General features: G+C 37.5%; 1 protein-coding gene across 1 annotated transcript; it reads right to left on the reverse strand.

Annotated features, from left to right (window-relative positions):
• Positions 1 to 189: 189 nt before the first annotated feature.
• On the reverse strand, positions 190 to 1894 carry LOC130012815 (latrophilin-like protein LAT-2). Its single transcript, XM_056100756.1, has one exon. The coding sequence runs from the start codon at positions 1521 to 1523 to the stop codon at positions 654 to 656; it is 870 nt and encodes a 289-aa protein (XP_055956731.1). The 5' UTR covers positions 1524 to 1894; the 3' UTR covers positions 190 to 653.
• Positions 1895 to 21797: the final 19903 nt, after the last annotated feature.

Here is a 21797-nt window from a genome sequence, read left to right on the forward strand (position 1 = left end):
ATGCAAAAAATAAAATAGTATTAACTAAATGCCGAATTAACTCAACATGCAAAAACATAATATGGTAATACACGTAACTATATATCGAATTAACTCAATATACAATAACAATCTGCCATAACTCTAAATAAACAGTGTATTTATATTACTGACGGTATATCAAAAAAACTCAAATACAAAATATAGCACTTTATCCTTGGTTACCAAACGTTATGGCTTCATTCTTATTTACGGCATATAAATTTAGGAACGGTTTAATATATATAAATGTCATTGAAAGTCAATGCTGAATTAAATATGCATTATGTAAGAGCTAAATCTGCTTATTGCAGGTCTTTCTTTTGTCCTCAAATGTTTATATAAATTATTAATAAGACATTTATTAACATGACAAGACCACAGTCAACTCTCTAGAACATCGGATGCTCGCGATTTTCAGTGGATTGAAAAAAGTTAGTCGTTTAATAACTTATTAAAAAAAATGGATAATCAAGACTTGTTTACTATCGTACAACTGTAGCAATGACAATCGAGACTTCGCTATTTTCCCGAATTAAGTAATTTGACTGAAATTTTCAATATATTCACTTTTCATTATCTATTTTTAAACTATTATCTAAATCTTACATAATGCACCTTTAAGTTGGATCACTTTAATTTTTATTGTCATCGCAGGATAGTTGTGTGGTTGTTACAGATTTCGGGCTATTGCTAACATTTGGTGTCGCAGGCACATATTTATGGGTTTCTTTTATAAACAGACCCAGCCATAATTTGACAATTAGTCTATTTGCCATAAAAGACAGAAAAATAAAAATACCTTGACTGTAGTTCAAGATAGTGGATATGATCCTCAAAGGATCACGCCAGAAAAAGTTCGAGAGGATATCGACTGTCCAGAAGATACCGGTTACGGTTGATAGTTTGATATAGACCTTAGCATGATGCCGATCTTTTCCAGCAAGACTCGCCATTTTAGAGGTCTTGTTGATCGAGAATATTGTTAGTGATAGGAAAATTAGGTTGCAGACAATAACTAAAGACAGGGGCAAGATAAAGGCCACGCCTACTAAAAGTGTTTTATCTAAGTAACATTGCCTTCTGCCGTAACCAATAGTACCGTAAAAAACTAAAGACAAGGCAATCACCATAACAACTATAAGCAAGGATAGGCCATTAGTGTACAACACGTATTTTATCATTCGTTTAGGAGAACGTGAGCTTCTAGCCTTTGGTGCCCTAAACACCGAAAACATATGAAATGAGCAGACATTCATCCAAAAGACAACACAAAGCCACGAATAATGAATAAGTACGCCAAATATTTTACAAATAATAGTGTCTGTCGTCAGATAGCTTCCGATCACCAACAACAGTTGTGCCAGAAACAAACAGACGACGAGCGCCATGTTGTTTTGTGCAGGCAATGTCCGCAGAACAGGGAAGATGCAATATGTTAGAAATGTTAGAAATAACGGAAGTAATGATACGACAAGAATAGTTAATTGGAAAATGGAGAACATGTGTTCAAAATCAGCACGGGAAGATTCCAGTTTTGTGTTGTTTATGTTGAGATATTCATCCGAAGGTGATTCAGTGTTACTCTGGTGTAAATAAAACTGCCACTTGTCATTAAGCGTATCTACACAGATCTTAATAAAACCTTTGGGACCATTCCAATATTGCCCTTTATTTAATGTTAAACTTGTATTGAACAATGCTATAGAGCCATTGCCAACGTCTTCAAATTCAGAGCCATTTTGCAATACATGGGGGCACACATATTGATCATTTAGTTCAACAGGCGAACTGTAATGGGAATCATCAAACTTTTCTTGCTTACAGCAACTTAGCAACAAAGCATCAGAAACGATCTCTTGTAACGTTCTCCAACTCTGCGATAAAATCGAATCGAATGTTATTTGTTGACCAAACGTCCAATTTTCATGAACAAAAGATAATAATTTTGATAAGGTTTTGAAATGAAAAGAGTAGAGGGCAAAGTATAAACGGATAGACGAATAATTCGCATTTGTTTCGTCAAGTATTCCGACAGCTATTACATATTTGGAAATCCGCAACGTCCGCAAATCCTTTTGTATACGATTTGTTAAACGTTCCATTTGTGATTTGTCGAGACCATCGTCTATTGTAATAAGTACGTGGTACAATAACTCACGGTCACCTTGCATGGGAACACATTCACCAGCTTGAAGTACTAACCAATCTGAGCAAAACATTCTATAACATCTTTTCTGGAATTATAATAAGGTGAGATTAAAACAAATCAAATCTGTAGAGGCTTTTAAATGCTAAGAAGTAACTAGTCCAATGGGGTGTGGTGGGGCGCTCACTGTTAACGTTTTTCTAGGGATAGGAATTGTTGAATCAAATTGGGCTTAACGTCCTTCTTGGCAGCAAGCCCCAGCTATTGAATTCCAACTGTCAGGGGTTAATTTACGTCCATGCGAACGGATACACACGGGGCCTCGGTTTTTCAAGGCGCTGTCCGAGGAAGTTTCGCGGGAAATGCCGGTAAAAAACCCATGACCACCAGTGCCTTATTCACTTAGCCATGGTGGCTCCCTCTGGAGAGAGAGAGAGGGAGAGACAAACTAGGCCATTTCTGGACTAATACATGGTTTAATTTTATTTCAATAATTCGCTTGCACGTAGGGGTCTTTAGTAGTGGACGGAAACTGGAGGTTCCGGAGAAAACCCACGAGGTTGGACAGGTGACTCTACTCCCCCTGGGGATAGATTCATAACTACAACTTACCTGATACGGATGAAACCAGTCGTCAGGAGGACTGCACCTTTCCGTTGAATTATACTCTATTTGATGAACCCGCTCGACATGGTGATAAACTGAAACAGGATGAAAAACATCAAGTTTAAGGTTTGTTAAACCGGTTATGTCCGGCCGTAGGCTGTTGTAATAGATTCGGCAAACATAACAGAAAATATTCAAAAAATTCCTATCTTTTGAAGTGTGTATAGGATCATAGAGTCGATGACAATTTGATTGGTAACTTTTCTCTAATTTCTCTAATTTCTGGAATTGTGCTATTTCGCTATAATCAGCCCTTGAAAATAGAGGTGTTGGACATCGGGTTACCAAACCGGGGTCACATGTGCTTGCTTGGATTGCCCTGTTCTGTACTAAGGAAGGCTGCTTTATGTAAGTACGTCGTTTACACGTGAACACATCCGTTATCACGTCGCTCAAGTCAAGTCTGTTGTTACCGGCTTCCATATTAAGTTGCCAGTCATTATAATCTTTATCATAATTGCATACAGCACAATATCTATTCAAATATGTCACCCCACTTGATGACGTCACAGGCAATATACCACAGCCATCTGATGGCAGTTCGCATAAATCTCGCACTTCATCGTCGGTGTAGTTGTCAGGACATGACGTCATCATTAGCAATCCTTTCTCCATTGTCGTGTCTTTGATTTTGTTTATGCATTGCTGTCCATCTTTTTTGGGTGACGCCCTTGCACCAGCACCACAGCAATCGCCGTAAACACTGCACGATTCGTCACAATAACACGGCTCACATCTAATATCATCCGCCATTTTTATTTCCTCCAGGGGTATATTCGTCTCACCTATACATTGTTGATTGCATGCTAGTAGGCGCACAATGGGAAAATATTGGATTAGTTGATCCACAGTCCAATACCGAGGATGTTTTTTTGCTAATGCGACTATATCGGTGTGGATTTCTATACGATAAGCGCCATTGTAAGTTTTCAGCTGAAAAGCGTAGGAAATATTATCAACCGCTGTGAAGGTTACGTTGTCTGGCTTGTTGTTCGGGCTAACTGGTTGGCTGGTGACGTTGTTTACATCTTTGGTTAAAGGTTCAGTTGTACAGATTGGTAAAACAAGCCACCACACAATAATTAGCTTCGCTGTAAACATCACGTTGTTATATCGTACTTTCCAGATCGACCTAAAATCAGAAATTACATAATTTCAACTAAATTACATTAATGCTGCCTGACGGTATCTCCGTTTATTCTTTAAATTAAAAAACTTTAAAGTCGCAGCTTTGTGATATTGAAGGTTCCGTGTAGACTTTAGCGTGCACGTAAAAATACCCTTGACAGTTGGAATTCAAAATATGAGTAGGCCGTATTATTTTAACACAGAGATCATTGCTACTGGAGATGTGTAACAAGCACGTGAAGAAACCGGAAGTGACGACAAAACATGACAAACACGAGTTATCCTACTATATAACTGAATGAAGTAACGAGCGATAACAGACACGCGATCGAATTTCATTTCACTAATAATTCAGTTGAAGATGAAACGTTATTATATGAGACGGTGACAGGATATCTGACAATTCAAAAAAGTATTGGCTCTCATTAGATAAAAGATAACGAACAAATTAGAAAAAGTCCGGGCATTACCATGTTTTTATTAAGAACAGAATGAATAAAAACGGGGGAATGCACGGGTTTTTTTCTATTTTTATCGTTTTCCCTTATCTAGTGACAGCCAATTCTATTTTTGAATTGTGAGATACCCTCCCACCGTCCCATATAATAACTTTTCAACTTGTTTGTCATGTTTGGCGTCACTTCCCGTTTCTTCACGTGCTTGTTACACATCTCCCGTAGCAATGATCTCCGTGTTAAAATAATATTTGGAATGTATTTAACCAGTTCTATCACATATTTTATAATGACTGACACCAATATTGTCCTTTAAGTCTGAGGACGCTTTGTGAACACAGGGCCTTTACAAAGTAACTGGTTTCCATTAGTTTGTTTTCACATAGTCCTCTTTGAGGTCTACACAGGGCCTGGATGCCAATCAGGAAGACATTTTCTTCAGCCACCCAAAAAAAGTCGTTCACAGCTGATATGACGTCATCATTACTGGGAAAATGGCGACCGGCTAGTTCCTTTTTCATTTTTAAAACAGGTCTCATCCATGATCAAAAACATTATCAGGATCTGCTTCAAATTTTTGTTTTTTAAACAATGTTTTTATTCAGGTTGTCTGAATGGGATTGGGGAACAGGCTTAGTCTATGTAAAGCCACTCTCCCTAGATAATATATATATATATATATATATATATATATATATATATCCAGAAATATTAGCAGAACCGTAAAGCTGCACTACTTTGTTTCACGGTAAACGATGAAAAGATAAAAAGTATGCCGACAAAAACTGATTTCAACACTGGTTTAATAACATTTTAAAGTACTTTTCGTCCGTCTTGGGACATAAATAATGTCATTGTATAAGATAGACAGTATAGTGTATATATATATTTATTTTATGATCAGTAGTGGAATACCGCGTTTTATCAGTGAAATAAAAGTGTTATTCCACTGGCTAGCAGTAGTCCATGTTGTTTTTACCTATCATAAAATAAATAGAACATTTGTCGTTTTGTCGTGAATAACATATTTTATTTCATCTCTAAGCAAGAAAACGTTTATATTTTCACTCATGCTACGCATTCGTGAAAATATAAGTTTTCTTGCTTCTCGATGAAATAAAATATGTTATTCACTCTAAAACGACAAATATCCTCTATATATATATGGTTAATGCAAAATGGGTGTATATACATAGTTGTAATGGCAAACACATACATATTATATAAGTATAATAAAATATAATGGGTGGAAATGTACAGTATATATAGTAGTTAATAATTAAACATAAAACATAGATATGACGTCACCAGTATATAAGAGAATGTACGCTTTTCTTAAACAATCGTCTATTATTTATAAAACTGTCCATATTTATTGAAAATAATAGACAGGTTTACCAATAATAGACACTTATCTAAAAAATGAACATGTATTTTGGGATAATTTATTATCTGAACAAATTAAATTACAGTACATGAAATTACTTTAAAACCTCATCGTTACTGAAATGTCACATGACCGAATGTTGATTTCAAGGGTTTGTCGTCATAAAGAATTCCACTTAAATCCGTCAGTTAAATGTCACTAGTCCGTTTACTCGTACGTTCGGCACAAGATCGACTATACGTTTTTATACGCCCACATTTTCACACCTTCTTTGTGGGCACTCTACAGATTATAACTTGAAATATAGGTATATATTGTAAAAGTGCTGTTTGTTTGGTTGTTTTTATCTGAATATATAACGATGCAATATTGTCGTTTCTTAGTAATTTATTAAGCGAAGATCTAATTATAAACATTAGTAACAACATAACATAAATACAAAGTATAGGGTGGTGTAGCTTATAATAATATATATATATATAATTTCACTATAATATAAAATATGCATTAATCATTAATAGAGCTAACTCGCTTGTGAAGAGGTACAAATTACTGATGTCGAATTAATTAAATATAAGATCTTTATCAAATATAACTATTAGATCTTTATCAAATATAACTATTAGATCTTTATCAAATATAACTATTAGATCTTTATCAAATATAACTATTAGATCTTTATCAAATATAACTATTAGATCTTTATCAAATATAACTATTAGATCTTTATCAAATATAACTATTAGATCTTTATCAAATATAACTATTAGATCTTTATCAAATATAACTATTAGATCTTTATCAAATATAACTATTAGATCTTTATCAAATATAACTATTAGATCTTTATCAAATATAACTATATAACTATTAGATCTTTATCAAATATAACTATATAACTATTAGATCTTTATCAAATATAACTATTAGATCTTTATCAAATATAACTATTAGATCTTTATTCTCTAGTTAGCAACAACCATTAATCGATAATAAAATATATCGTACTTTTTAGTCACTAATAGCTTAAATAATCTAAATTACAAATTACTTTAATAAACAAGTAACCTATCGAATATATAGTACTTTTCGGTTTATTAAAAATATATATTGTACAATATTCGAGGGTGAATAAACAAGTATTAAATCATATAAATTCTTACTTTTCCGTTTATTTTAGCGCGAACCATTTTGAATTATTTTTAGACACTAATTATCTTTTACGGAAACATATTTAAATAAACAAGTATTTCGTCGTCAAACGTACTTTTCCATTTTATTAAATATATATATATTGTAAAATATACGCAAGTAATTAAACAAGTAATAAATTATATAAATTCTTACTTTTCCGTTTATTAAATAATATTTTAGAAATATCCATTAAAGTAATACTCGATTCTAACCATCGTACTTATCTGATATATTAGGATATAATTCTAAACCTTAAGATAAATAGATTTATATAATGTTTAACATTCAAATTATACATAGAGAGCTTACCTGAATATATAAGGATCCAATATTCTCATTTCTTAGTAATTTTTTAAGCGAAGATACTGGTGAAATCTGTTGTTGTAAGTTAGTTGTATTTTACGTCCGCTTCCACTGAGGTGATATCGCAGACAAGTGGTGAAATCTTTTGAGCTAGATTATTTATATCTTCCAAAAGTCCCGGTAAGTATTGGCGTGCCACGTGTAGGATTAAACTCATTTTTGATTGGTGGAAAACCATTAACGAAAGACGCCCATTTCTCGATACGAAGTCTGATTGGCCAGATCGAGACTCGCTTGGTTAAATATGTCAGGTAACGACACTGAGTAATAGCGTTAGTTTAATCCTAGCGTATTGTTTTAAAAGTTTGAACGGCGTGTTCCCACTTAGCCGGCAGACTGTTAATCCTTTGATTGATCTTAAAACTATAGTCTGTTTAAAAGTAGTCACTCAAGAACTGTTCACTAGTGTTCAGCGTTAACGAGCTCTTAATCTCTCCTAATATTTACAAGTTCATTAACTTAATAAAACAAGAACAATCTTATGTCGAAATCACCATTCCACAGTCCACAGATAGTATTTGGTGGTACCAAGAGGCCTCGAGTTAAGAAATATCGACAACTTGATACAAGAATTGAACATTTGAAAACACAGTTATTAAATGGCTCTTTAAGTGTAAATCGGTATGGAACAAATATTTCCTATTTAGTGGGGCTGTAAAATGATTGTTATGTTGGAAGGCATTTATTTATAAATTATATAATGCTATTTAATAAAAGTTAAACGTGTAAATTGTAATGCATTTTTATATGTGTAAATCATTTAATGTTATTTAATAAATATTAAATTTGTTAAAATCAATATATTTTTATATGTGTAAGCTATTTAATGTTATTTAATAAAAGTTAAATTTGTTAAAATCAATACAGTTTTAGTCTTAAAAAAGATATGGACTATAGTTTATAACACCATTGTTCTAGGATTAACTCTGGATTAGCGCCAAAATTTGACATAAAAGCCTGCCGGCTAAGTGGGAACACCCCGTTTAAAGTGTCACCATTAATCTTCCTTAATTACGTCTAGATAAACAAACAATAAAGGACCCTCTATTAAAGCTCTTTGATACATGTATACTAGTGTTCGGCACGAATATTCGAATATTCGCTCGTCGAATATAATATTCGAATATTCGAAAAGCAATTACCATATTCGAATATTTTCGAATATCTATTATTTATTCTATTTGCTCTCAAATATTATTAATAAAGGCGACTTCCCTTGCCACATTTACATTCAAAGCTTACTTAGATTACCTAACCGCAGCTTGTAAGGGTACTACCCCTACATAGATCTACCGTCTTCAGAGACAGTTATTCTGTAAGTACCATGTTACCTACTTTGGTTAGCCAGTTAGTTCCGCGATGGAGTTGGTTGTCGTGACCATGGAGGTGTATATATTGACAATATATACACCTCCATGGTCTTGACTAATATCACATCAAGGCTATTTTTTGGAACCACATGAAGTTGAAACATGGCTACGTAGCTCCAGATACTTCCTCTGCACGGGACGTGGGATCAGGCAAGATTCAGCCAATTAAAAAGTTCTACACAAAGTTCTTCAGGCAACAGCAAGTAAGATTCAGCGCAGCAAAAAACATCACTGAGAAACTGATCAAGTTTGTAGCCAAGCATTATCCGCCCCTCTCTCTTATTGACAATGACCATTTTCGGGAAATGGTAGAAGCCCTGAATCCATCCCACAATTTGCCGTCAAGTAAAACACTCAAAAAAAGAATGGAAGAGAATCTATGATGCCGTTCGTTCCGACGAACGTCAAATCAGGAATGACCCAAGTCAGAAGTTAGCCGCTGTGACCACAGATGTATGGACATAAGATGAACAAAATGAGTCTTGCATTAATTTAACCGCTCATTTTTTTATCACCAGATTGGGAGATGGTGGCTAAGACTCTGAAAGTGTAATCATGCCCAGGTTCACATACTTCGGATAAACTAAAAGAGCATTTGACGGAGATGGCAGATGACTGGAGTGTGGTTGAGGTCCACGTCTATTTGTTGCGATGCCATGGACGACCGAGGTCTTGTGTACAGATTGGCAGTTTACGTAAAAGATACACTGGCAATTGCTAAAATAATATAATCTTGTGCATTGTTAACATGTCACCAGAAATTTCACGTATTTCATAATTAATTAGAAATTATTATAAATTGAATATAAACCACTTTAAATATATTTATATTAAGAATTGAAAATATTCGAATATTCGAATACAAATTTCAAGACCCTCGAATATTCGAATAGTATTCTTGTTCGAATATCCGAACACTAATGTATACAATTAAATAACATGCTTAAGATCTATTGACACCCAATCAGCGTCAAAGTAGATTTATGCTTTTTACTGCATTCTCAATTCAACGTCTTTAATAAAAATATATACATTTAAAATAAACTATATAATCTATAAAATATACATTTTTTAAAATACATTAAAATAAAATATCTAAAATAAAATATCTAAAATAAAATATTTGTGCATATTTCGTCAATATGCACTGTTACAATATCCCAAAGATCTCGGTTCCTTTCGATATTGGCTTGTATGGGACCGTAACTTCATGGATTATTGCCCCCGACACTAGAGGTCACAATTATTAGCCCATTGTGTTACAACTGAACATGTGTGTTTATAACCCAAAGATCTCGATTCCTTGCGATATTGGCGAATATCGGACCGTAACTTCCTGGATTATGGCCCCTGATTGAACAAAAAAACGTGTTTTGAGCCTGTACTATACACGTTCAAATATATATCGCCGTTACACCATAATGACAGTTGAGTTTGAATTTCGTGAATTGGTTTGTGCCTTTGATCCTGTGTCCTGTCACTTATATCAGAGTATATATTAAATTTTAAATCAAAATTTGGACGGCTGGTACCCTCCATATGAACCACAGTACTAAGAATATTATCAATATTATATCTAAATAATTCTCGTGAGCAGCCGTTCCATCACAACTTTGACGGCTATTATATGGCGGTATATTAGATTCAAAATTCTAACGTGCTTTCGTCTAACTTCTCTTCATGTAATTTTTAACGTCTGTTCATGTAATTTCTAACTTCTATTCATGTAATTTTTAAATTAAGACAATGTATAATTTTTAACTTCTGTTCATGTAATTTCTAACTTCTATTCATGTAGGGGATCACGTGGCTAAGTGGGTAAGACGCTGGCTCGCTAGCCTGGAGGTCGGGTGTTCGATCCCTGCATTGGCCGAGAAAGTTCATCCAGATTTTCCGGCGTGGTTCCCCCTTGTCAGTGATGCAGGACGGAGAGCCTGACAAGGACGGCTGTCTAGTCCTTCGGATGAGACGAAAAACCGAGGTCCCGTGTATACATTGGAATGCACGTAAAAGATCCCTTGGCAGTTGGAATTCGATATAAGAGTAGGCCGTAGTGCCGCTGCCCGGGCAAAATTTCCCTCATAGCCCACTGTATGGCGTATGCCCGTCTTCATTAGCCCAGCATAGAAGCAGAACAGTAGGACGTTAAACCCCATTTCATTTCATTTCATTTCTATTCATGTGATTTTTAAATTAAGACAATGTATAATCCAACTTCTTTATTTGTTCAGTGCAAATATTAATTCTATTCCGTCTTATTTCTATTATTTAGACGAAAAGCGTCTTCTTAATCGATGATTTACACGTTTAGCATCAACATCAACGAATTTAGAATTTTTACACATCTGCCTAGCAACCATCATTATGAAGTCGTTTGGTGTCGCCACTGCGTGCTCATTTTGTAATTGCGCACCTGGTCGGGACCATTATGTATTGTTTAATGGTCGAGAGCGAGACATTAAGTAATATATTGTAACAACATGAGGGCCGTAGGCCCGAATGTTTTTACAATATATTACGCAATGTCGTAAGCTCGAGACCATTAAACATCTTAAAATACTGACACTCAGCACGAGCTTTTACGTCACATTAGTCCAATATCTCACTGGTTTGAATAAAGTACTATTGGCAAGTTGCCCGTACGATTATTTGAAATAATGGTACGCCAACATCAAAGGGTGACGTCACATCTGTATTTTAAGTTGATATAAACGACCCATTGTTCGTCTGGGTGAAGGTTGGAAGGAGTGCTGAAATTTGGAGAGAGAGAGAGAGAGATGGGCTTGATAAAGACGAGAGTATCCTCGTCGAAACGTCGCTTAGTATTAAACTCAGTAACTGTGTATCCATAAAATTGTACCCGTACAAACTGGGTGATTTAATGGTATATATGGACCAAAAACATATTCAAACTAATGAATTTGTCATAATTATGCTTCAAATCCTTCTCAAACATTGTAATTGCGAAAGAATGCCCTGCTATTAAAATTCGATCAAACCAGGTCATGTTTACGTCACGTCTTGGGAGTCAGAGGAGAAATCATTGCATACATAAGACGATGTTGTCTTTAATCGCTTACTATTTATTACAAATATCGAATCCTAATTAAATTCTCGGATTATCCACTACCCGCGTCTTTTTCCGCCATTTTTATCTCAGAAAGTATTGTACGTCTAACTCTTCATAAAGTTTATAAACTTGTACATCAAGCGCTCAATGTTCACTTGTGACCTTTGACATCACGCGTGCAGAAGTTCCTAATCGTCGGGCTGTTGATTAGGGGAACCCTTACATTTTTGTCCTGTATACGCTCCATGAGTGATTTTCGGGGAATCCAGTATTTTTCTAGTAAGATTGGATATCTCTACTTTCCATATATATCAAAATTGCCATACTTTTATTGGAAATAACCACCCGATAAATACTTTTCTGGGAACCCATCTTTAAACATGCATTATGCAAGAGCAAAATCTGCTTATCACAAGTCTTTCTTTAGGCCTGAAATGTTATCTAAATTATCAATTAGACATTAATTAACTTATCCAGACTATAATAAACTCTCGATGTCAAAGCTAGCCTTCGATGTTGGCTGGATTAGATTCCTATATGCCGCCAACGGCCGTTGATAATTAAATAAGAAAAAGTGGATAATCGAGACTATGCTGTTTATATTAATGATTTTAGTAATGATGACCTAGACTATGCAAAAATTTCACCCGCTTCTTCCTCGGCTCATAGTGGATCAATTTGACTGAAATTTCCAGCAAATTACCTTTACACTATCTAGTTTTTAACTATTATAGCGAGAACTGCCCTCTCTTTATCTCATCTCCCATAATGTATCTTTAAGTTTGATAATAGCCTCAGACTGTCCATTATGTAAATACAAAGAAAAACTTCGGGGCTAACGCCCCTCTGTTGTTCTTTCTATTTACATAATGGACAGTCTTCGGCCATTATCCATCACATATACAACCATAGTAAGAATTTTGTAATAATAGGCAACATTAGAGACAAGCAAAAATTATACAGAAAATAGACGATAAAATATTATTTGATCGAGATTAAAATCTGTTTGACATATCTATAAACTTATGGACCTGATTAAAAATATTAGCGTTAACGTTAGCTTCAAAATGAAGTGAAATGAAATGGGGTTTAACGTTCCATCGTTCTTCTCCGAACTGGGCTAATGAAGACGGCCATACGTCATACAGTGTGCTATGAGGGATATTTTGCAGGGACAGCAGCACTACGGCCTACTCGTATATCGAATTACAACTGTCAAAGGATCTTTTGCGTGCACGCCAATGTGTACACGGGACCTCGATTCTTCGTCCGATCCGAACGACTAGACAGCTGTCCTTGTCAGGCCCTTCGTCCTGCTTCACTGACAAGGGGGAAACCACGCCGGAAAATCTAGATGAACTTACGATAACGTGCTCAACCCTCTCATGAGAGATACCCAGAACTCTGGCAATAAGTGGTCAATGGTCGATAGCCACGACCATGTCATGCGTCCGGGTAATGGTTTCTTGGATGTTTGCTGTTGATGGCATGGCTTTACGACGCGGGTCATCGTCACGGCTCTCTCTGCCACTTCTGTACTGTGGATAAGGACGGGACACCATCCTCTAAAGTTGAAACCATGTCGCTATGTATCTGTATTGGGGTTAGTCCTTTCAGTTGCAGATATTCGATGACTGCCCTATAGCCAGTTTTGTCCATTTCTGGTGATTTTAATGGGTAGGTTTACAAGATGGTCTGGTACAAAGACAATAATAACGATACAGTTGCAATTCTTATATCTATGTTTGATTCAATGATTTTACTTGTTGGTGACAAAAGTCTGTTTCAACCCAATTGATCTATCCGTTTCAGCCAACCCTCGTATTTTATTTGTATTGGTGAGTGGGAAGTATAAAGGTGAGGGGGTAGTTAACAAAGAGAGGGGCGGAATTATAAAGGAGGGGAGGGGAATTATAAAGGAGGGGAGGGGAATTATAAAGGTGAGCGGGAAGTTGACAAAGTGAGGGGATGGACTTAAAGACATGCGGTCCTGGTTCAATCCCGGTATTGGCCGAGAAATTTCCTTACCATTTTCAGGCTTGGTTTTTCCTTATCAATGGTACAGGACGGATGGCTTGACAAAGAACAGTGTCTAAACAGTGTGGGGGGTTGGATGGCCGAATGGTTAGCACGTGCGTGCTGTATCATACGACCTGTCATTGAGTCAACTGGCGTGGTTTCGAATCCCCGGTTGTACGTGACAAGGAGTAGGGTCGCCTGTCCAACCTCGTGGGTTTTCTCCGGGTCCTCCAGTTTCCTCCCACGGCTAAAGACCCCTACGCGCAAGCGAATTATTGAAATAAAATTAAACCATATGTTAGTCCCGAAATGACCTAGTTTGTGTCGAGTGGACGTTAAACCCCATTTCTCTCTCTCTCTCTAAACAGTGTCTAGTCGTTCGGATAGGACAATCGAAAAAAAAGACCATAGAACGTTAAAACCCATTTCACTTCTTATGCAGTTGGGGGTTGTAACAGTTAAGCCCCCTGGAGACTGGACGGGACGAAAAAAACCGATCCGAGTACACATTCACGTGCACGTAACAGAACTCATAACAGGGAATCACGAAATCTGACACATCCCAACACTGACACCTGCTTTATTAACAGACTTTGGATTTTCAGCGAAGACACTGACAGATAGCCAACAACTCTCAAACTCAAAACAATTCAAATCCAAAACAAAATTTATTTTTTACCACCATCAAATTTTAAACGCCACTGTGCTGGTTCGGTTCTCAGATCTTATTTCTGCCACGCCCTTCTTTTCATCTTCCCAAGGTGTTCCACCAGAAAAATCAGTAGCCGCCCACGTCCAGGCGCCCATGTAACCGTGATCGTAAAGATATCTGTACATCTGTGGCGCGGTCATACCAGCACTTTTTTTGGTACTAAATTCAGATACAACCAATGGCTTGTCTAACTTGTAATCTTCCACTGACCGCTAAAAAGAGAATTCAATTGGAGTCATTTAACGTCTTACTGTTCTGCACCAACCGGGAAATGAAGACGGGTATACGCCATATGCAGTGCTATGAAGGAAAATTTGCCCAGGCAGCGGTGCTATGTTCTACTCATATTTCGAATTCCAGTTGTAGGTGGTTCTTTTACGATCCATCAACGCGCCAATCTGATTAAAATACAGATCTTTATTTTCGTGGCCTCTACTGCATGAAGATCTGACCAGTTGTAGTGGGAGGTTGCGCCAGGGGTCATACGAGCGGTTTTGGACCCTATGACGTCAGACATTTGATTAACCAATCAACGTTGATGGTTCTAGTAGGATACCCAAAGTTCCATGCCTCGCACGCCAAGACCTCACAGACCGTTTCATTGGCTAATCCCTCACATCAGCCAGAACGAGGGTTATATAACAACTCTTCCAGATCCTAGTGTAGTAAAGACAAGTAAAACGAAATTTTGAACTATAAAAATGATACGAAATAGGATCTGTGTTTTAATCAGATTGCTAACGCGCAGACAACGTTCCTTGCCAGACTTTCCGCCGAACAACACCGACATGATGAAATGCCCAAAATCTGGATCGTTCCCGGTTCTTTCTGGTCAGTACCGTACCAACTGTGGCACCGCGGCTCAACTAAAAATAAAACGAAATTGTTTGGAATTGAGGGGTTGGGTGGTACAGGGTTAAACGCGTGCGTGTGAAACAATAAGGCCTGTCACTGAGTCAAGTGGCGTGATTTAGATTCCCCGGTTGTACGTGACAAGAAGGAGGGTCGACTGTCCAACACCGTGGGTTTGCTCTGGGTCCTTCGGTTCCCTTCCACTGCTAAAGATCCAAGCGAATTATTGAAATAAAATTGAACCATGTGTTAGCCCCGAAATGACCTAGATTGTGTATAGTGGGCATTAAATCCCATTTCTCTCTCTCTCTCTTTCTCTTGACAGCAGAATAGTGTAAAGTTGTTCAACCCGTTGTGAATTTTTCGGATAATATTCGCACAAAAATACATTTCGGGACTAACAGATGTTTCGGTTATATTTTAAAAAGATATGCTTTCAAGTAGGGGTCTTTAGCAGTGGGAGGAAACCGGATGAGCCAATAAAACCCACGAGGTTGGACAGGCGACCTTACTCCTTTTTATGTTCAAACGGGGAATCGAAACCACACACCACATAGAATGGGGTATGTCCGCCTTCATTAGCAGAACAGTAGGAGGTTAAACCGTATGTCATTTCGTTTCAATTCATTATAATTTTGAGCGGACGTAAACCATTTTTGAACTAATATCCCTTGCAGAGATTAATTTTCACAATATTGTAGTTTGCAAAGGATTCAAAATCGCTCCAATGGCGAACCTCGACTCTACGGAAAGATTTCTTTGCCTCGTGTACGATGCCCACTACTTTAAGCGTATGTAAAGTTATGTACACTTACAATCAATATGTATGGTTTAATGGTCGAGAGCGAGACATTAAATAATATACTGATACTGCACGAGGCGTTAGCCGAGTGTTGTTTCAATATATTATGCAATGTCATTAGCTCGATACCATTAAACAACTTAAAATACAGACACTATCCCGCACGTGCTTTTCAATGAAAACGTATCCAGTAATTCATCTAGTATAGATAATGTACGATTGGCAAGTTGCCCGTACATTATTGGAAATAATGGTACGCCAACATCAAAGGATGACGTCACTTCTGTATTTTAAAGTAAAATAATGGCCAGCGGCTTTATGTTTACGTCTGAAGTGTTGGATATGCCTACCTTAAAAGGAGATACTTGACGCCATCCAGACCAGGCGTAGGAATGAACAGAATAGAATGATAAGACACCCTGTAAATAACACACAACATACAAGTTACTTAAAGGAGCTAAATCGCTAATATTTTGGACCTAGAAATTGGCACAAATGGGTCGCAGCACATATAATAATGTAATATGAATGTATATAAACTGTTTTACATTCAATCGTGTCCGTTTTACTGTGAATTGTCATCAGTTATGTTCGGCGAAATACGCCAGAAGTCTCAATCGCAAGTCAGTTTCTAGCGTCTGGTTTCCAGTCAACACCGATATTATTTATTGCGCATGCTCTATAAATAAGAATATGATATAACCGTTTGACATGACTTGTGGAATATGTCTCGCCTCATTCTTTGAGCACCTTGTTACAAATGGCGCTGAAACGCATTATGGTACACGATTCGTGTACCAATGGTAAAATGTTTATTTTGTCTTAAATATTGGATATCAGAAGCCCATCTTTTCCAGGTAAGATCACAACACCAATGCTGATCTAAATTGAAAAAAAAAACGTGTTTTCAATGCCAAAGATTTTGGATGATATTGAGTTACGGACTTAGAGAGAGAGAGAGAGATGGGGTTTAACGTCCACTCGACACAAACTAGGTCATTTCGGGACTAACATGTGGTTTTTAATTTTATTTTAATAGCAGTGGGGGAAAACCGGAGGACCCGGAGAAAGCCCGCGAGGTTGGACAGGCGATCCTACTCCTTGTCATCTCCAAGGTCCCATGTATACATTATCGGGGACGTAAAAGATCCCTTCGCAGTTGCAATTTGATATAAGTGCATCCATAGTGCCGCTGCCAGAGCAAAATTTCCCTCAAAGCACACAGTATGCCGTATGCCCGTCTTCATTAACCCAGTCGGAGAAGAACAGTAGGCCGTTAAACCCCATTTCATTTCATTTCATTACATTTTGAAGCAGATCCTAAAAATTTTTTGGTCATGGATAATGGATGAGACCTGTTTCAAAAATTAAAAAGGAACTAGCCGGTCGCCATTTTCCTAGTAATGATGACGTCATATCCTATCATTTATAATATTGTAGTTTGCAAGATATTCAACAAAACCTCAAATGATTTTCAGAAACATTGGTGCATTTTTCACGATTCTTGCCCTGGAACAACAACTTGAACTTACCGCTTGTTTCCCACCAGCTTTGATTAAACATTCGTCTTTATAATGATTTCTGTTGCCGAGTTCATCAGTCGCCATGTTACTATCGCTAGTACCAACTGTGATCAGAGCCCCCGGATCTACGGATTTTATACCATCAGCCATCCAATTAAAAAACCTAAACAGAAAAAAATTGAAGAATTCTATCCAACATTAATTTCTCTAAACAGGCTGCGTTGTAAAATATTTTAATATCAGTTCCAAACACAAGACGCTAAACTAAAAACAGTCGAGAGCAATCAAGGTCTATTGAGACGTGTGTTGGGGGGAGGGGGGCGGAATTGGATGGCCGAATGGTTAGCCCGTGCGCCTTGTATCGTAAGGTCTGTCATTGAGTCAACTGGCCAGGTTACGATTCCTCGTTTGTACGTGACAAGGAGTAGGGCTGCCTGTCCAACCTCGTGAGTTTTCTCCGGGTCCCCCGGGTTCTTCTCACTGTTAAAGACCCCTACGCATAAGCGGATTATTTAATAAAATTGAACTATATGTTAGTCTCAAAATTACCTAGTTTGTGTTGAGTTAAATCCCCCCCCTCCCTCTCTCTCTTGATACTTGTTGCTGACGTCGCCTTCCCCTCAATATTTCATGGTTTGGGTGATCGGAGTTGATCATGATTCACACTGACAAGGACTGGATATCTTCTAATAATATGAATTTGATATCGCCATGTTATTTTATCATTCGTTTTGTCTAGGTGTTGTTGTGCAGTTACCTGAGTAATTCCTTGTAGGTAAAGAACTTTTTAAGTGATGATGCAGATTGGGGATCGAAGCACGGTTCTGGATCGTGATGGTCTGTGTTCAGAAGAAACTCTGGCTCGTTCATCAACTCCCAACCACCGATAGCTGGATCCTCCTTTACGACTTTAACCAGGGGTATGAGGGCATTGTCGATGAAACTTCTCAGTTTTAGTTCACTGCGGATCAAACCTTCGAGCTTGTGAAGACTGTTGCTAAGCGACGGACTCCAAAGACATGGAAACAATAAGATGTTGTATTTGTGGGCCAGGTCCACTAATTGTTTAAAATCGTCGATGAAAGTTCCAGCATGATCTAGAGCTGTCACACTACCATCATCTGTAAATTCAGGCACTGATTGACCGGATACGAACAACCAGATTCCTACAATAAAACATGTGGATGTTTCAGACATGCAGCACTCACGGCTGCTCGGTGGGTATGACCAGGGCCCTGTTTCACAAAAACTTTAATCTCCTTAAAATCGTCTTAAACTAATATTCCATCCTAACTTAAGATAGATGCGTTTCACAAAACGATTTTAAGCATTTTAGATAAAATCCACTAAAATAATATTGTAAGTTAAAATTGCATCTTAACTTAAAAAAGTGGCGTTTCACAAAACTATTTTAGGGACAATTTTAACTAAAATCTATTGTAACTTAGTACAGCCGTCACCCTCGCCTAACTTAAAATCACGACATTAACAAATATTAATTAGAGCTACGTTGTGAGATCTATTGCGACATATAGATACATTTGGAATAATGATAACATCCTATCATTCACAAAAAGAATTTTCATTCAATTTCTTTTCATTGCATGGGAAATATAATTGCGGTCACCCGTTTATTTTATTGTAAGGCAATATAAGCAATTAGATGATGCCCCAAATTAAAACCCCAAGAACAAAAAACCCCTCAAAACCCCAGTAAACAAAACTCTTTGTTACTATTTTATATATTACCATATGATTCAAGTATAAATTATACTATTTTCAAATAATTAATAGACCAAAACAGTAGGACGTTTAACCCATTTCATTTCATTTCATTTCCGTTATCTTAAAACTACCTCACCATCCTCAACTCATTTGTTCTTAATACACGCTTTCTCTTTCCGCTAGTCGTCAAGGAGGGGTGGGGTGGATTGGGAGGAGCCCAGTAAGAGAAATGGAATAGGGCCTAAATCCTACACTGGGTATGACTCTGGAGTGGGCTGACAAAGTTCAACGAGATTTTTTAGCGCGGTTTTCCCCTTCCATTGGCGCAGGGTGGATGGAAAACCGATGTCTCGTGTATGCCATTCCCAGATGATAGAGCACCGAACTTAGAGGAGATTGCAGCCTCGCTGTTTCATCACAGTTTCCTAATAGCACACTAGCTCAGAGTAGAAACGTAACATGCGAAACCACATTTCATTTCTTCACTGATGCGAAAATTGCTGAAGATCACAAAATTGAATTAATGTCATGCAACCAATTCCTATTAATTCATTCACGTCAACTTAACGAAATATCACATTTCACAATCTTAAGTAAATTATGCACATACTCATGCAGCTGATGTGTCAAAATTAACCAACCGAATAATTTATTGATAGACAGTGGAATTGTATTTGCTATTTTTGTACTTTTGATTCAATTTATCCGGAATCAAGTGTTTTATGTGGAACGTTCATGACAGTTCCAGGATGAATACACCCATAATTTATGGTTGAGCTATGCGGGAGCCGCTGTGGCTCAGTGAGTAAGTCGCTGGCTCCCTAGCCAGGGGTTTTCGGGTTTGCTCCCAGTGTTGGTTTGGATTTCGCATCGTGATTTAGCCTTGTCAGTGATGCAGGACTGGTGACCTGACAAGGGAAAATGTGTAGTCATTCGGATTAAGCAAACAACCGATGTTCTGTGAGCACATAAGGAACCCATGACATTTGAAATAGGAGTAGACCGTAGTATCGCTGCCCGGGCCAAATTTTCACCCTAGCACAATGTATTGCGGATGCAAGTCTTCATTATAGCCGTATCGGTGCAGAAAAGTAAGACGTTAAACCCCATTTTATTTCATTTCATTTCATATTATTTTTAACTATGAGATTGAAAGTGCTCTTCATCACGACTACTCTCTAACTGGGTAATCATTAAACTAACTGGGACCACAGCGTGATGTTGGCCGAGAAAGTTCATCGGGAAAAATGTGAGAAGCAACAAACATACTAAAATATCTTACTCATTGAGTTTCCACCAGCTTCAGACAGTTCCCTCATGTATTTTTCCATGGTAGGCTTCGAATACTGGAAATGTTTATTTCCAAAATCCCGCCCATAGGAAACCCAGGCGAGGTTCACACCAGACAGGAAAACCGCCCTCCCATCTTTCTCAAAGTAACAGTTATACGTCCAGTATCAGCAACTGAAAATGTGAAGAGAAATAACTTGGTCATTTGTGTATTTGGTTATGGAGAGAGAGAGAGAGAGAGATGGGGTTTAACGTCCACTCGACACAAACTAGGTCATATCTTATTTTAATAATTCGCTTGCGCGTAGGGGTCTTTAGCAGTGGGAGGAAACCGGAGGACCAGTAGAAAACACACGAGGTTGGACAGGCGACCCTACTCCTTGTCACGTACAATCGGGGAATCGCCAGTTGACTAAATGACAGACTTCATGATACAGCGCGCACGTGCTAACTACTCGGTCATCCAACCCCCCATTTGGTTAAGGAACCCACAGTGATGATTTTCTAGTCAAAGCCTTTCCTTATGCGAGGTTCCCACTGTCGTGCGATGCGTTACGACAGGATTGTCCTTATTGAGTCCACGATCTGGCACGTGAAGATACGTTCGGATAAGTTTCGATACGATCAACACGCTTGCTACGAATGACCTCAATATATGGTAAAACCTGACAGAATCACCAAGAGTCGCGTCTCCATTAATAACAATTAGACGACCAGTATCAGCAACTGGACATGTGAGAGAAATATCCAAAATAATAATCCCTTAGAGGCAATTACAGGATAGAGGACACTGCCACATCTTCATATTGATGATGATAATAATATTTTACAGGCATAGAGTGACTAGACAGAGTAATACGTTTCGGAGAGTTTATTATTCAACATAACGTTTATTTGGTAAAGGAACCAACTGTGGCCCGATTAGACGGTCCCGGTCCATCTCCCGGTGTTGCCCCTGACATTTTCTCTTGATGATATTCCAGTCTAGTTTCCCCGTTGGCAGCACGTTAAAGTTACAATTTCATATTTTTAAGTTATATTTTTAAAATGTTTTAAAATAAAGCCCTAAAATAG

Source organism: Patella vulgata, chromosome 5 (genome assembly GCF_932274485.2).
Source record: "Patella vulgata chromosome 5, xgPatVulg1.2, whole genome shotgun sequence".
Lineage (NCBI taxonomy): Eukaryota > Metazoa > Mollusca > Gastropoda > Patellidae > Patella > Patella vulgata.